General features: G+C 38.2%; 1 protein-coding gene across 2 annotated transcripts in view; it reads left to right on the top strand.

The window, feature by feature from the left end:
* Positions 1-17087, top strand: part of kcnd3 (potassium voltage-gated channel, Shal-related subfamily, member 3) — a 134342-nt gene extending 117255 nt beyond the window's left edge. Inside the window, exons 4-8 of one of the 2 annotated variants that reach the window (XM_011477172.4) lie at positions 7037-7138; positions 10399-10431; positions 10538-10630; positions 12104-12363; positions 14287-17087. In XM_011477172.4, the coding sequence (XP_011475474.1) occupies positions 7037-7138; positions 10399-10431; positions 10538-10630; positions 12104-12363; positions 14287-14461 (663 nt within the window). In that variant the 3' untranslated portion in view covers positions 14462-17087. The remainder of the gene's footprint in view (positions 1-7036; positions 7139-10398; positions 10432-10537; positions 10631-12103; positions 12364-14286) is intronic. The other variant, XM_011477174.4, reaches the window with a different exon arrangement.
* Positions 17088-17760: the final 673 nt, after the last annotated feature.

Here is a 17760-nt window from a genome sequence, read left to right as displayed (position 1 = left end):
AGGGGCTTAAACTCACAAGTGCTGGAAGTGAGAGGTCTACATTTATCAATCAAGACTAGTTGATTTACGCTCCCTGCACATTTTTTATTCCCCAACAGTTTTAGTGTGAGGTTAGTGTGTTCACTGCATGTATGTGTAAGGCAAGAGTAAAAGGGGACTCAGTTTCTCAGAATCAATTTTGCTTTTGTTCAAACCTTGCTGTCTTCCTCCAAGGAAGATTTTCAAACAGTCCATTTTTCCAGGTTTCTCCTCATTTCCCCCCAGAACTACTGTTATTTGTCTCACTATCTCTTTTTTCCTTTTGTGTGTATGTGTGTTATCGAACTGCAACACCCCCAAAGCAAGTGGTTTGACTTATTTCCTCGCAGCACAACAGTCTTTCAGAATAAAGTCAGCTCTTAAGAAGACTGGCAGGTGCCAAACAAAATGAAACTCCTCCATGGTTATTTATGTGCGGCTGCAGAAGTGTACTCTCCCATCAGATGGTCTTTTTCTTTCACTTGTGTGGTTCCAAGACAGACCTGAGGCAGCGCCTGATGCTCTCATTGCTAAAATTGGTCCACTTTTCTCCTCAGATCCATAACCTGCGGTCTAGCTCCTGCTGTAACTCAAGCAGGAGTGCCAGATGTGTTTTATTTCATTTCTTTCTTTTCATAAATGCAAAAATGTACTTTAACAGAATGTTCTGTATGTGCACAAAGGAATGTGACATAGAGGTTTAGTGAAAAGGGACTTTTTTTTGTAATATTAGGATTTGTTGGCAGCAAAATCTGTATAAATATGAAAAATGGGAAATTCTAAAGATAAGGTTTCAAAAAGCTAAATCCCAAAACATAAAACTGGATTTTAATTATAAATATTGTATTTTATTGTTTGATCCACTACATTTTAAAATGTATGTTCTTACAATTTTCATGGCCAAAGATGTATAAAGTCGTGCATTTTTTGGCTTGTAGTGCTTTTGAAAACATTTTTGAAAGAACGAGGCGCTCCCAGTGAGCTCAGTGATAGAGTGGCAGCTGTGCAAAAAATCCAGTCACGCAATTTCTGTGCTACTAAATATTTTACAATCAGTTGTCAATGGAATTAGAAGAAGGTAGAAGCATTTGGGAATAAAAGTAACTCAGCCACAAAGAGGTAGGCCACATAAACTAACAGAGCAGGTCACTGGATGCTGAGGTACATAGTCTGCAGAGAATATCCAACTTCCTGCTAAGTCCATCACTACAGACCTCCAAACTTCATCTGGCCTTCAGATTATCTTATGAACAGTGCGTACTGAGCTCTTAGACATGGGTTTTTATGGCAGAGCAGCTGCATCCAAATCATCACCAAATGAATCCAGTGAACCGTGCTACCCCTGGACTCCATTGGAGTAGAGACATGTTCCCTGGAGAGATATACCATGATTCTCTGTCAAGCAGTCCGATGGACATGTTTGGTTCTGGCTAGGAGAACTATTCTTGTCTGTCTGCATAGTGGGAAGTTTGGTAAAGGGCGGAATAAGGTGTGGGGTTATTTTCAGGAGCCAGGCTTGACCTTTTAGCACCAGTAAAAAGAACTGTCCATATTTTAGTGTACAAAAGGTTTTGGGACTTTGTAGAGATCATCTCTTCCTGCTCTAGCAAGACTGCTTACCAGTGCTTAAATCAGGGTCTACACAGATATGGGTATGTTTGATGTGAATTAACTTGACTTGGGTGCACAGATTTCTGAATTAAACTTGATATAAAACCTTTGGAATAAATCAGAGGAACAACTACAAGGAAGGCCCTCTTGTCCTTCATCAGTGGCTGTCCTCACAAATGGGCTTCTTCCCTGTCATTCCCATTAAATCCTAAACCATGTGGAAGGTTTGGGAAAGCAATGAATTATGAATGAGATGTCAGTTAAATTCATATGCATGTGAAGGCAGATGAGCAAATACTTTTGACATCATAGTATACACTCAAACATGTGGTCTAACTCATACAGCATCAGTAAACACTACTATTCTGAATGGCTGACGCACCTGTGTGCAGTTTTCTTTGTTGGACATTTGAAAAATATCAATTTTATATCATAGCACAGTACATCACTGTACACGTTAAGGCACTTCTTTTGGAGGGCTTTTCCTGATCTTGTAGAGCATCATGGCTGCATGAACCAATCAAAATACAGTTTTCCTTAAAGGTGTTAACAGCAAGAAAACATGCCATAAGGAAATGCTGACCTCTGAAGTCAATTTCAGGTCATCTTTGATAGTAGGAGGTAGCATAAAAAAACAAATTTAAATACATTTCACATTTCTGTTCCGGGTCTGTTTCAGTTGGTGTGGTGCCGCCTCTCCACACACTCAGTCTATTGCTCATGAACTGTAACACAAGGTTGTTTACTTGCTGCCCAGCTGGTGCACTGCCCACCAGCTGACACCAATCAAACACAGAAACTGACATGGCCCTCTGGGTGAAAAAGAAAGAAGCAAAAGAACATTTTTCACTTTTTAGAAAAAAAAAATCATTTCTCATATTCACTGCTAAAAAGGCATTAACAAGAGATCCATGGCGTTCCCAGAGGGCTGAATCACAGTGAAATGTGATTTCAGTCTTTTTACATGGAGCAACACTAATATTTCACAAAGCTTGTAGCTTTTGCTAAATCCACCCAAAAAAATCTGACTACCGTTCTTTTTGATGGAACGTGGCATTTAAAATATCTAATTTCCACTTTTCAATTTCAATATGACATAAGTCAAAGTAAGATATTGGCTAGTACAAAAAAAAAAAGCTTAATCAGGAGAACTATAGACTGAAGCTCAGTACATAAAATCAAGAATAAAAAGTTAAACAAAAGGTATTTTTTTCAATGTATTCTCAGTAAAAGACCTTACATCATCCCTTCTCTATTAATATTTGTAGCATTTGCTTGAGGCAATGTGCAAATCTGGATGGAACATAAAACTTCAGAGTCAAGAGAGGGAAGCTTCTTTTCAGTTCCCATTTCAAAAAGCACAGAAATCTGCACACCAAATGAAATTGTCAAAGTCTGTGCAGAGCGTGGCCAATTGAGTTTGTTAATGCAAGCTTAGCAATTAATGGACCAAGTATACACACAAATTCAAATATGTCTGTTTCAGATACAAAATACTAAACAGTTATGGTGCTTCAAAAATGCAAAGAAATGTGCAAAAGATGTACAAAAAAGAAAATAAGGTGTACACGGCAGGTCCTGCTAAGTACAGTACGCACTACAAAAGAATTAGAGGTGTGTACTCTGTAGCTGAGTAGAAAATGTTCTGTTTTTCATCTGCAGTACAAGAGGCAGGCAGTGCCACAGCATGGATAGGTACATATACAAAGTGAAATTATACTGGAGAGGGTATTTTACACTGCTAATAAGGATGAATGTTTTGAAAAGAGCAAACTGGGTAGTTTCATTTTCAGTGTGCCAGATTGTCTTTTATTTTAAATAAACGCCTGCGGGAGGAAACTGCTTTCCATCTTTGTGGGATAAGTCTTTGTAGAGTGAAGCCTTATAATACATGGCAGAAGGAAGAGGATGTGTTGGATCTTCTTCAGTGCTGCTGGCCCCACAAAGGCTTTGTGCATAAATGTCCATAGAAGAGGGAATAAAGAATGTGATGATTCTTTCTGCTGTCCTTACAGTCCTCTGGGTAGCTCGTCTGTCCATGCTGATACAATTGCAGAACCACTTTGTGATTACATGGCTCTCTGGGGAATGAGATAGGTATCAGGGGGAGGGATGAAAATAACACTGAAAGGGCCACAGTGGTCAGACATTTTGTGCTTGAAGTTTTCTCCCCAGTCTGCTTTTGTCAGAAAGTCCAGATTCTGGTTGCAAAAAATGGGGTAGTGGCTCATCAGTTTACAGAAAACCTGCAAATATGGAACCCTCTTTTCTCAGAATACAAAGAACCAGGTTGAAACTGTAGCTTGAACTACCAAACATTAGATACTTTTTCTCTTCTGTTGGTTTACCTTCTCAAATGTTCACGAGAATTTAATTAATAATCATACTGAGATTATCAAGTCATACAAAACAAAAGAAAACAAGAGAATATTATTTTTCTGATGACAGAAGCTTCTACTTATTACAAAGAGTCTTTCTTGGTTTCACCAGATCCAAATTTTTACGGTTGCCAGATTCCATATGAAGTTCTGCCATTTTCACACAATGTCTTCATGTACAGGGAGGACAAAAAGCTAAAGAATTTTAAAAAATAAAGCATTTGTCAGTCAGCGATTCTGCAATTTCTCCTACTTAAAAAGAGGAGAGAGGTCATTAATGTGTATCATAGGTATATTTCAGTAGTAAGAGAAATAAAAGAAGTCTTTAAAAATTATGAAATGTCATTCTCTTTGTTTTTTACATTCTCTGTCACAGTTGAAGTGCACTTATGATGAACATCAGACCTCCTTTGCATTTTTAAGTGGGATAATTTGCAGAATTGATGACTGACAACCTGACACTCCACATAGTAGTTGTTGAATTTATCTTAGAAATGCTTCTTGCCCGTACAGTTTTAGGTTATATAACAGTATATATCCAGAATCCAGAGTCCAACATGTTCTTTATGCCTTAGTCACATACAGGGGTTAAGTGCACAGGTACCGTGGGTTTTTGGGGTGCCTGGGTCTGTGGAGGGCACCCCAAAGTACTTTAACATTCGCAATAATTTTGACATCGATAAGCAGTTACCTTCATTAGATGAGCATATACGATCAAAGAGCTAGGGTAATATCTCCATTTAAACTGTACGGAGGCATGTATTTGTAAATATGGTGTAGCAATCTTTTATGCGTTACACTAGCTTTACTTAAAGTTTGAAAGGAAGACATTTCTATTTGGCTACATAGTCTGCTGATCTATGTGCTTTTTTTCTAAGAATCTGTGTGAGAACGTAACAATGGAGACTCACGTCTAATTTTTGGGGATTACGGTGGTGCCCCTCTAACACAAGTGCAGGTGCAATAGTAGCAATAATCCACAAACAAGCATCTGTAAAGGCATATACCGTTCATCGTGATATGTCCTTAACAGCCCGACCCCCTTACCCATCTCTGCAATGCTCCAGTTCCAGGCTCATGTTTACACCGCATAGAGTTGTTTTTCTCAAGGCCTGTGGGAGAGCTGCACCGGCACAAATCTACATAGTGTGAAAGCACAGAAAGACTGAAGAAGACTTGTCAAGGGGAGCAAGAGGGGAGGTGAGATGATGATATGACAAAACAGTCCAATGCCAACAATTTCAATGAAGCTGCTATAGGTGCTAGTTTTTGTTTGCAGTCCTGTTATTCCGCCCTTTCTCACTTTAGACCACTAAATTACAGCATGGGCTATCTGCAGGTCAGCGACATTTCCATATGTTAAATAAAACCCCAGGAAGGGGCAGAGCTTGAATTATCATGTATTACCATATTTTTACTGATGCAGGAATTCCTGATGCTACTTCATAGGTTATGGTTTGTATGTAGATGTATGGAAATTTGGCAATGGAGATGGGGTTTAGATGCATGGGCAAATGGAAATAAGCAAATATTCATACACAATATCTGCTAACTCCCCTAAGTGGCACTTATGCCTTGCTCTAATCAGACTCCTATTATTTATGTGGCTTGAATTATTTGTTCTACTAGTTTCTTTAAAGACCTACTCCAATGGAAATTGTGTTTTTTTTTTGGGTTTTTAAAATGTTCTTGTGACCTTTTTTATGATGAAGGACATGTAGAAAGAAAATTAAGAGGAAAATTGCATTTTTGAGCATTTCTTTATTCAAATCGTTTGGAATCAGGAGCACACACAAAAAAATGCAATTGTAAAAAGTCTATAGTGGTGAGGTAGGTGCAACAGGTGGGGGGCTACAAGCTCCCCACTCCGCCCCATGGACTGCATTCACTTGCAGACCAATAGATCCATGTCAGTCTTTATTTTCCTCGTCCAAGCTGGCATCTGACTCAAAACTGTACAGCTGGATAGCTTCAACATTGCTTGCCATTTTTGTTGGACCAATAATGTTAGACTGGGGTTCGGAAGGGCTGGAGAGAGTGTAAACAATGAAATCATGGGAGGTTAAGGTCAGGCTTACCACCACCACCAGCCCACCAGCAACTCAGAAGAAAATTTCTAAACTGCTGTGCAGAAACTATGTCATAGAAAACGACACAGGTTTTTTGTTTTTTTTTTTGACTGAAAACTGCATCATAATTAAAAGACCCATGGAAAGGCTTTTACAAAAGAACAAAAGAAAAGAAGAAAAAATCAATTTAAACATAGAGAAACTGAAGTGACAGAAAACAGACTTTGCAGCAACACTATGATTAGAAAATGGTATGTCTTTAAAAAGTGACTTTCAGATGAAACTAACCTGTGGTTTCAGCTGCCAATGTGAATGATAGCTTTAAACAGACCAGCATTGTCATACAACATTACTATAAATATGTGTTGATGTCCAGTCAGACATGTTTCTGTGGTTCTTTCTGAATAGCAAAAATCATGACTCTGGTGTCTCTCCATTTTTGTCTTGCAATGTCTCTGCTGGTGAGTGGCTCAAAACACCAACTTTTACAATTTAAGACAAGAGATACTTTTATCACCATAATGAACTTTTCTAATAATTAACCATGTGTTAATAACCTCTTGGGATTTTTTTTAAACAAAAAAAAGCCCAAACAAACTGCCACAGGTTATGAATTTGGTCTTTTAAATTATGCAAATTGCATAATGAACCTTAGCTGATGGATTTATGCAGGATTTACCTGCTGCTTCAACTCATCTTTTAGCCTCAGGAATGTGTTATTTCACAGTCTCCATCCATCTATCATTCATAAGTATATCTGGAGATCAGAATGAATTTATCACCTAAGATCAGAGTGAATGCTTTAGCGCCCCATTCCTGATACGATCTATGAAACCACATCTAAGATATCGAGCACACTGAAACTGGAATCAAGTAGGCTACCCAGTCATTTAGGTAAAGGATGTGGCAGAAGCTATTACTAACTCTATTTTTTCATCTTTCTACATCTTTCATTTGCAGAAAGCACGTTTGGCCAGGATAAGACTGACAAAGACCGAAAGCTCGAGTGCCTTCCTTCACAGCAAGCGCAACGGCCTGTTCAACGAAGCTCTGGAGCTCACAGTAAGACACTCTCCTCATCTTTCAGTATGCCAGGAAAGCACAACACAAATCACAATTGTTTCACTTTTTTTAAATTGATGACACAAAAACTATAGTGGCTGCAAAGACATTTAACTTTTATATCCATCCCCTCATTATCCCTGCTTCGTGTCAGAGCAGCTAAGTGTGATCTCGTTTATTAGGCAGCACAGTTAATGTGAGCATCTCTGAGCCCAGCTGCCCAGCCGTGGAACAGGCTTGAGGCGATGCATCAAATGTAAACACAACTCAAGGATGTTTCTTTCTTTACCAAAATGTTGCAGCTCCCAAACAGTATACTGGCCTAGGGCCTGACACAGCACAAAAACAAGTGCTTCTTCCCCTCGTTCACTCAATCTCTGTGTTGCTTTATCTCTCCTAAGCAGCAGTGCTGAAGACACAATCAGATTGCTGCCAGTGAGACTCAAGCTATGGCTGAATAATGTAACACATTTATGGCAATGCCTGAAGTGACAGTAAACTTAGGAAAGATGCACTTTTTAATGTTCTCTTTTTATATAAGTATGTTTATTATTATTTTACCGATTATAAGAAAAGCATTCTGGGAGCTGCTTCCCTTTACAGGAAAAAACTTTTGAAGTTACTTAACAGGAAGTGTCCTATTACTTTGACTTATCTCCATAGTTTTTATAAAATATTAATATTTAAGTTTAAATCTACTAGATGAGAAAGACCAGTGGCATTTGTACCCATTCTTTGAGTATGTGTTCTTAAAAAATCACATTTTTACATTGCAAATTCTTAACCCCTTGACGAAAATATTCTTTAAACCCTTTTAGATCCAAAATTACCTTAATTCAGCATCTACAGAAAAACCCAAACAGAAGTGATTTTTTTATTTCATAGCTGGAAATAAATTCAAAGGCCAGAGTTAATATTGGCCAAATTTTTTGGGTTTGAATATTGAAAAAAATCTTTAACCAATCAAATAAAAAAGAAAAAGGTGATCTGAACGATAGAAAAAGTTGTTTACTAAAAAAAATTTGCATTCCCTTTAGCAAAAGTACTTTTGTCAAAAACTGATTTTATTCCCAACTTTGAGGCAATTAAAATCAGAGGATGGTAGACTTCTTGCTCTGAGTAATGTGGACTTAAAAACGGAACCAGTTGTCATAGAGAAATTACTCACCATCCTCCAGCTGGCATCTTTTCTAAAACGGGCTAATTAAAGGCAGCATTTTGACATTCACATATTTTTTGCCTTGTGGCTAAAAGGCTATCATTGTCTTAATAAATTCAAATGAAAAAATATGTATTTGAATGCAGGTGGAATACAATTTTGATGCAGCAAATACATTTAGATATTAATTAACATTTACTTTGTCAAATGTGAACAAACTTTAGACGATCACTATATAAAACACAATGTAAAGAAATTAGGTCTTCCACAAGTATGGATTTTATTTTGTAGGTGAGTTTTAGATTATCTAGACATCAGAACAGTACAATTAAGAAATTGTTTTGTTTTGTTTTCTTTAAAAAAATTCTCATTTTAAAGATTTGTCTTTTTTGACATATTCCAAATATTCAGCTTTTTAAATGTTTTTTTCAGAGTAGTAATATCCCTCTATCTGCCTCTTTTTCTGCTTGTTCTTTTCTGTTTTTTCTTTGTAATAGTCTTTATACATGACACCTTTCAGATCACTGATGTCACAAATTCCACTTTGCTTTTATATAAATTCAAATTTTCAGCACATGCAAATCTCTGCAGATCATGCGGATTAATATAGATATAAATAATAATTAGCAGGCAGGAAAGTCAAAAGTCTCATAATGAAATATTTAAACTTACAGCATTGCCATTCTGTATACCAATGTGACTTAGGGTGAAACAATCCAAGAGTCAGTGTCTACTTCTGGGTTGCTCTGGTTGCATGGTAGTGTCTTACACCACATCAGACAGATGGTTTTAATGCTGCTGCTGTGTCCAAGCTTAATAAAATCCTAATTGCTCTCCAACGTTTATTGGCATGGAGGCTTTATTCAAACAATATGCCCAGCATCACACAGAGTGACACAGTGTGTTTTGTCACCCGGCAGATCAGGCTGTTTCCACAAAACAGTATGGTGGCCACCTGGGTGGTGAACCGTGGCCGCCCCCAGACAGATTGCTGATTTAGGCAGCAGTCACATGTATGAGTGTTCTTGTGTATGGTGTTCATTCCGGAGAGGGACAAAAATAGCTCAGCCCTAAACACCTGCGTTCTACTGCTGCGTTAGCTACAGATAAGCAGCATGAGCACAGGTGAACAGAGGAGAAGCCAGTTATCACAGAAAGAATGCTCCCTCTCAGCAAAGAAGCCTCTGCCAACAACAGCAGCTACACACTTAAACAGAAAATTGCTGCTACAAATCTTCTAAAGAGGGCATTTGCTTCCCTCTTTGCGCTGCTGTGTAGCATGTGAGATGAGGGCAGGACTTTCTGGATTTTTTTTCTATAAACAGCTCAGCTGTGGACTTTGCTTGAGGAAACTGATGCAACTCATTGAAAGTCTACAAGTGAAACTCAGCTGCAACTTTGACAAGAGCATTTCAACACTGACCAGAGAAAAATCTTTCTAGGTTAATTTGATTCTGCTGAATGCCAGAAATGCAAAGACGTTGTTTGTGAGGCACCTTCTACCTCAGCTGCTTCTGCAGGTGCACTATGTGCTGATGCTGGGTTCTCACTGCAGTCTGCGCAGCTCCAAATCTCTGCTCGTCACCCTTTGCTAAGTGTCATCCCCCCTCTTTGACCTTTTTCTTGTCTAGGGGTTACTAAATAAAGGCCAGGGGTGCCAAAAAAAAGTTGCCTACCACAAACACAACAGCTGCCTTTGTGAAAATATTGCATAGGCATCTCTTTTTGTTTCTAAATAGATGTTTTCTTTTGCATCTAGAAATTTTCAAGGGTGTTACAGGAGAAACACTTATGCAATCATGTGACTAATAATACGCTATTACTGCAATATAAAATATACAACTATCAGAACCATATGGAAAATGGAAAATGTGTAATTATTGAGCTGCTTCTGGGGACTCAAGTTGTGAAAATTTCATAATTGAATTACAAGGAACTGTTACTGTTGAGTGACACTATTAAATGTTAACCGTGCTGGAGTTCTGCAGCAGCTCAGATGAAATGTATCTCTGGCTGACGGCTGGCTTTCTCAGTGCTAAATTATGAATACCAGTAAAACTTTCCCTGTCTGTTCTCCTTTTGTCTATTTCTCCAACTTAAGCAACTTCCATACAAGATGAGCCTTTCAGAACAGGTACTGAGACAGCAGCTGGCAGCACACCTGGCACATCACGTAAGCTTCTTTCTGAAGGAAAATGCAACGTAACACTAATTTGGTGCTTGTGTGCTTCTCGTTTTAGAGTTCCACCAAGGAGGAGCAACATTTAGGCAAGTCTTCATCTCTTTTAGAGAGCCAGCACCACCACCTGCTGCACTGTTTGGAGAAAACCACTGTGAGTGCACACAAACACCGTTGTTTTTGCCGGAAAAGGTTTACTGAGGGGATTTAAAGATTGGAACTCATGTTTTAGCCATAGTTGTCCAGGCACCCTCTCTTTTTTTCTTCTTTTTTTTTTGCAGTTGTAGTTTTACAGATAAACACGACAAGTCTCATCAGAGATTGCAGTGACAGGAAGTGATGTAAAACAGAAATTATTGTAAAGATCTGTCCAAAAAAAATCTCCTTTTATATTAACTAGAGTGTGTAATAAGCTAAGTCATCTTGACATTCGAATGACTCAAGGCTAGATTAGTGATGTGGGTGTTAAGATTTGTAAGTTTAATAATGTGCACTGGAACAGGCCCTTCGGAAGATCTGACATCTGCATTCATGTCTGGCTTTAAACTAAAGTCTTTTTTTTGTCTCACTCGCTGCACATTGTTTAACACGACAGTTGAGGCCATTCTGTTCTTCTTCCTGCTGGGATAAATTAAACACCGGCCGTTACTAATCTAAACATATTCCATCTTATCAATTTTTTTGTACCCTCCTTCTCCGGGTTATTTTTTTGTCCTCTCAAAATTATGGAAGCTTTCTTCTTTTTTAAAACTGTTTACAGTACGATTCAATGAGGTTCATTGTGTCTATAAATTATACAAAAAAATAAACGGTTCATACTGGACAATATAACTTAATACTTCCCCAATGTTTTGCTCTGTAAAGGTTTGTGGATAAAGTAAGTAGGAAGAAAAACGATCCCAGCCTCTTTGGAGTTCTTTGCTTGTGTTGTTTTTTTCTTTGTTTTTACTTTTTAAGTAGCACAAAAAATACAATGAAGAATTCGGCACAAAAAACATGAAGAAAAATTAGCACAAAAACCAAAATACTACAACAAAAAACACCCGTTTTATTTATTTATTTATTTTACAGAATATAATGTGCTTCCGTACATAATGTCTTATCCATGGTTTCCTCTTATATCTGCCAGAAGCAGGCCAACAAAGCAAAACTTCTCTGAGATTTTTTCAACAAGAATGACACAGAAAAGTTGGTATTTAGCAAAACGTTGATACTGTAAGGCTGCTCTGTCTTTTTGGCAGCTCGGGCACCTCAACGATGAGTTCTGAACTCGATGTCATGTTGTGGGTATGATAAATCATGAAATTCAGGGTTGGCTCTCCCAGGTAAAAAAAGAAGGGGAAAAAAGAAGCTGGGGACCAGCTTTCATCAGGGGACCGTTAAAATGTCCTTTATCGCAAAGTCAGAAAGGACGGCACAGATGTTTCCTGTACAAATTTGTAAGGATCAACCGCTTGGGTTTAAAGCCAATTCAGATAATTATTTAAAAAATCTGTTTATTTGTTTATTTGATCTTTTTGAGTGAAGTTGAAAGGAAATAAAGCTGTAGTTGTGTTGCTTTGAGCAGTAACTTGTATTGAGCTCATAAAAACCAGCTGTTCTGTGTCTCTGTTGTCCTTTCTCGAAGAACCATGAGTTTGTGGATGAGCAGTATTATCAGCAGAGCTACCTGGAGGGGGGGCTGCAAAACTATCCCCAGCGGAGCCCCTCCCTGTCCAGCCAAGACGGTGTGACAGGGACGTGCTGCAGCCGCCGAAACAAGAAGCACAACACACCTTTACGGAACGCCAGTGGCCCAGCACACATGCAGCCTTTGACTCACACGCAGACACACAACCGCGGCCTGCAGGAGCTCAGCACCATCCACATCCAGCCTCTTAGCACCAGGTAACTGTAGAGGACAAAGAGATTCAGAATGTATTCATGCCCTCTGAAGAAAGAAAAAAAACTTTTCTTCAGAATAGTTTTAATAATAATAATAATTCCTTCAGAACGTTTTTTTTCTTCCAACTGAAAAGGCTGCCAGTGGCAGTAGTCTAAATTGGGGAAATTCTTAGTTTCCATGAGTGAATGCAGGAATATCAAACAAACTTGCATTCCATGTTTCTTTTTAACCCTTGTGCTATCTTAGATGACCCCACCCTTGAATTGACGTGCTCTCCTTACCATGACAAAAGTGGATAAAGGTGGAAAGATTTCATGTCATCCATGGACACCAGTGAGAATAACAAATCATTGAAGAAAAAAGGTTCAGCGCACTGTCTAGTGGGTCTAGATGTTAATGTTAAATGTTAAAGTGCCTAGGATAGCACAAGGGTTAAAGCACTACATTACTGTCTGATGGATAAATATTAAATTAGATTGTTAACTTTTACTTTTATGACAGTAACAGATGAGACTATTTCAGTCTCAACAAACTGATCAAACTGGCCAATAAACCTCCCACAGTCCAGAAAAATGCTTCATAGGTTAATTGGTTACTCGAAATTGTCCCTAGGTGTCTGTGTGTGTATGTGTACGTGTTTGTGTGTGAGTGTGTGTGTGTGTGTGTGTGGGTGTGTGTGCCCTGCAACAGGCTGGTGACCTGTCCAGTACTCCACCTTTACCCAACAGCAGAAAGGCTCCAGCAACTCTTTGACCCTGCAAGGGATTTAGCAGGTTGAGAAAATGGATGGATCATCTTGACTCAAACTTTTTATTTATTTTTTTAGATTTATAATGCATTTCAATCGATGTAAACAAATAAGAAAAAAAAAACGTTATTTTTAAAAAATATATAATGAATAGAGATCTTTTTTGCAAGTATTTTATATTAGTTTTTTAAAAATACTGTTCCGTTTTGTAAATACCAATTTGATTGTTTTATAATTAATATCATGATTTTGTCATTTATTTTTAAACAAATTGATAGATATTAGCTTTGTTATACAGTAATAAACATTACAAAATATAACTTTAAACCACATTTGAAGGCATGACTTTGACTAAGTACATAAAAAAGACTCTCCTAGTATGAAGAGGCAGAAATCACTTAAAGCAGACGTTTAAAATGCTGCTAAAGAAACTTTGTTGTCTTCTAGAAGCTAAAGTCCAGAATTCTTTTGTGTATGAGTGCATCATTGGAGCACTGAAAAGGAATGATAGATTATGCTAAAAACACATAAATAAACTTGGAAGACTATAGTAAATGATAATCAAGACTAAATAAAATGTTCTCCTGTAGAGCAAATTTCAAATTAACACATCTGTCAAATGGGATGTGTGTTGAATGGCAGCTTGAGGCCATAGGAGTCCATCTGGTCCAGGATGTTTGGCATCATTATTTCACAACGGGTTTTGGAACTCAATCAGTAAAATCTGAAAATAACATCAAAAAAAGTTTCAGTAAATCTCAAAAGATAGTCACCAATGAGAATATAAAAAGGAACAAAAAGGAAATTTTCTTTTTCTTTTATGATTACAATGCTGCTACTGTAACGCACAAATTTCCCACGTGTGAGATCAATAAAGTACTTCTGATTCTTATTCTGAAATGAAAGTGACGTTACCATCGATTGGTGAAAAGTTATTACATAGAATGAGTAAAAGAGAAAGAAAAAAAAGTATCAAAAATTGAATCTCTTTTGTATAAATGATCTAACACTTTCCAGATTTGAAGAAAATCTGCCACTAAGAAAGTCCCATTGACTTTTTCTCAACCCCAGCTGGTCTGGGACTAAACAAAATTCCCCTGAAGCTCTTTTCATCTTTTGGCAAAAACCTTTCTCTAGGATTATCCTAATCCAAGGTTTTCTGACATTTTTCCTGCAGTCGCTCCAGTTTGAACATGCGCATAGATGAGCCAGCCTCTCTGAACTGCCAGAGCAGCCAGATCACCACAGCAATCATCAGCATTCCCACACCGCCAGTGACAACTCCTGAGGGCGACGCCCACCTGCCCACTGGCCCGAGTCATCAAAACGTTGTGAAAGTGTCTGCACTTTGAGGACTGGAGTGCCGGGGTCCACACTGAAAGACAGATTAAGACTAATTGAGACACAAGAGGACTGATGGAGAAGGCACTCAGAGACCTGGACAAGCCTAAGCGGAGCCTGCCCCCTAATGGACATGTGCTGTAACAACATTGACTCCCTGTACATACTAGGGGGGGTGGCTGTTAGGATCTTCATGTTAGTTTGGGATAAGTGTGCACAGTGTGTGAGTGAGACAGTAGAGCAAAAGAGAAGTTAGTCTTTAAATCCTGGAAGCAAGTGTGTGTGCTTCCAATTGTGACGGGTGATTCCCCAAATAACTCATGAGTCACTGTGCAAAAAAAAAACACCTTTTTAATGATTCCTGCTTCACTTTACCAGGAAGAAGGGAACATAAGGAAAACTCAAAGGGAAAGAATAAAAGCTAATCTTTTGAAAAATCTTCACCCTGCCCTTTTATTTGGTAACATTTTTGCCCACTTTATTTTTTAGACAAATTTACCGCCAGTCCATCTAATATAATTTCAGCTAAGTCACTGAGTGTCTCTGTGATGACATTAAGGATTTGGGACTGAGTGTATTTGCATCTTTATTAGTAGTTTCTAAAAGGAGGTGCATTTGTGTGTGTGTGTGTGTGTGTGTGTGCGTTTGTCAGCCGATTGAAAACATGTTTCAATTCTTTCTCTATGGCTTAGAATATTTGCCTAGCTGCCACTTTGAGGGGTTCATCGCACATGTTTCTGTCCAAAATTCTCAGCTACAAGGCTTGTAAACAATATGTGCCTCTTTTGCCAGCCTATTAAAAAAATATATTTGTTTTCATAGACATACCATTTTTTTCTCCCTCTTTTCCCTTTTCAACCCCCCTCTGACCTCAGATGACTCAGTATATTTTTAACAAAGGAATGGAACATTTAAAAAAAAAGTCAGTTTAAATCTCAATGTCCACAATAAAAAGCACAAGGCATTTGCTGAGAATTTCTGACACAAATCTGCCCTGAGCCTGTGATCTTTGTGAATATTGTTAATAGAATATTTTGTAATATTTGACCATCGTTTGGCAGAACCAGTGAAGCCGTCCTCTTGTTATAACTCTCCTCTCTGCACCCTTCTTGTTGTTGTCCTGTTGTATCCTAACCTTCTGTGTATACAACAGTATGCTTTCAGTAGTCTTTATGGCTGTCAGTGTTTTATCTTCCAAACTCAGCGAACGTTTTTCAGAGTTGTTGGGTATGTGTACTCTGTGTGGTAAGGAAACTTGGTGTTTGTACTTTCTGTCCTCCTTGTTGTTTCAGGGGATTTTATTTTATTAATTTTTTTTAAATTATTCTTTACTTTCTCTTCTGGAGACTTAAAAAGCAAGGTTTGTTGTTGAGGTGACCACAAGGACTCAAAGGACACTGGATCCGTGGATCACCAAAAAAAAACAACAACAAAACCCACCGGTCTGACTGTCCCTCCTAACCACGAAACGAGAAGCACCTATCACCAAAGTCGACCTTTGTTAGAACTACTGACTAAGAACTGGTGGACATTTTTAGTCCAAACTGCTGCCGCTCGTATGGACCTGTAACATCTAATCATTTTGAGGTTGTCTTTAAATTGATAATTGATTTATAGAAACAGGAAAGAACGGTTAAGTGGGAGCAGACCAACAACTGTTAACACCTTGGAAGTAATCTATTCCAGGAGTGTACACAGAAACAGAGTGTGAGTATAACTATCACTGAGCATACTGTTCTGAAATGCTAAGGCTCCTGCCTCACTCCACGTGGATCCTGTGAGTAACAAGCTAAAGCCAAAACTACTATACAAAATCGGGGGGGGGGGGGGGTTTATCTCCAATCTCCATAGTAGTGACCTAGTACTGTCGTTGGTACTGTACACAGTGACGATTGCCTTCATCCCCTTAGGTGTTTGGTCAAACTGTGGTCTAATTTTAATCAAGTATAAAAAGAAAAACGCACAGGCAGACAAAGCTCAGTGTATTTTAAAAGTAAGGTTAACCCTTGTGCTATCTTAGATGACCCCACCCTTGCATTGACGTGTTCTCCCTACCATGACAAAGGTGGATAAAGGTGGAAAGACTTCATGTAATCCATGGACACCAGTGAGGTTCACAAATCATTGAAGAAAAAAAGTTCAGCGCACTGTCTAGTGGGTCTAGATGACCCAACTCCCAATGTTAAAGTGACTAGGATAGCACAATGGTTACAGACATTGTTTCTCCACAGCATAAAGTCTGAGACGTAGAATCCAAAAGAATGCCACACATGATGTCTAAGAAGTCAGGCTCTGCACATTTTGTTCCTGAGAATGATTAAATGTGTCTTGTTTCTTGCTTCACTACAGATTTCTTCACTTTCAGATGACTAGGTTTTCCAGTGTCAAAAGACTGTATTTTTATTTCTTAACAAATACAGATCTGTGGTTGTGTTTGTCTCTTTCTCTGTTACGAAGTTTCCTTTGTCTTCTCTTGGCACTCACTCGGTTTTCCTCTCACTCTTTGCCTTCCTGTGCCACCTGTCACTGTTGAGACTTCTGCTGTGCGTATCTTTGTCAGGTGTTGGATATTATTTATGACTTTGTCTTGTGTCCCGACTGTGAATCGCCTGATAAAACTCCTATATCTGCCATAAATTCCTTCTGTGCTTTGCCTCTGTATCTCCGCCTACCTCTATGTGTCCAGGAGTGGCAACAAAGAGATAAAGGCTTTCAAAAAAACGTTTCTTTATTTACCATAAAAATGTTCCATGTCAGAACTTTTAGAAGTTTTGGTCCAGAGTGATGGTATTTCTTGTCAACAATGTTATTGTCTGACTTGGACATTTTGTGAAAGAAGGTTACTTGGGCAAATTAAATGAAATGTCCAAAAAGGACCCACTTTATGACACTTTATGTCTCATAAAATCAGATAAACTGTAGAAAAAACAAAACTAGGACAATCTAAACCAGGGATCTGCAACCTTTAACACTGTCTTGGTTCAGTTTCTTACCAGTTTCTTACCTGGCCTTTCATCTTTTAGTAGCTTTTGATAATGTAAAATAATTCAATTATTTTCTTTTTGTATATAACTATTTCATTTTACTTTTAACAGCAGAACATACAATTGCCTTTCAAAATAAAATACATCATGTGTCAAATGGATCCTTCTGCAGATTTACAGGATTTAAAATGCAAGAAAGTCAAACATGGTGTTTTTTGTCATGACTTTGGTGCGTCTCTCTTTTTTTTCTTCTTTTACTATTATATGTCAACATTGGTGAAGAATCCAATTATAAAATAAAATTATATACTTTAAGGACTGAACAG

Source organism: Oryzias latipes, chromosome 7 (genome assembly GCF_053564925.1).
Source record: "Oryzias latipes strain Hd-rR chromosome 7, Olatipes_Hd-rR_3.1".
NCBI classification, from domain to species: Eukaryota; Metazoa; Chordata; class Actinopteri; order Beloniformes; family Adrianichthyidae; genus Oryzias; species Oryzias latipes.
This window is presented reverse-complemented; position numbering and strand designations above follow the sequence as displayed.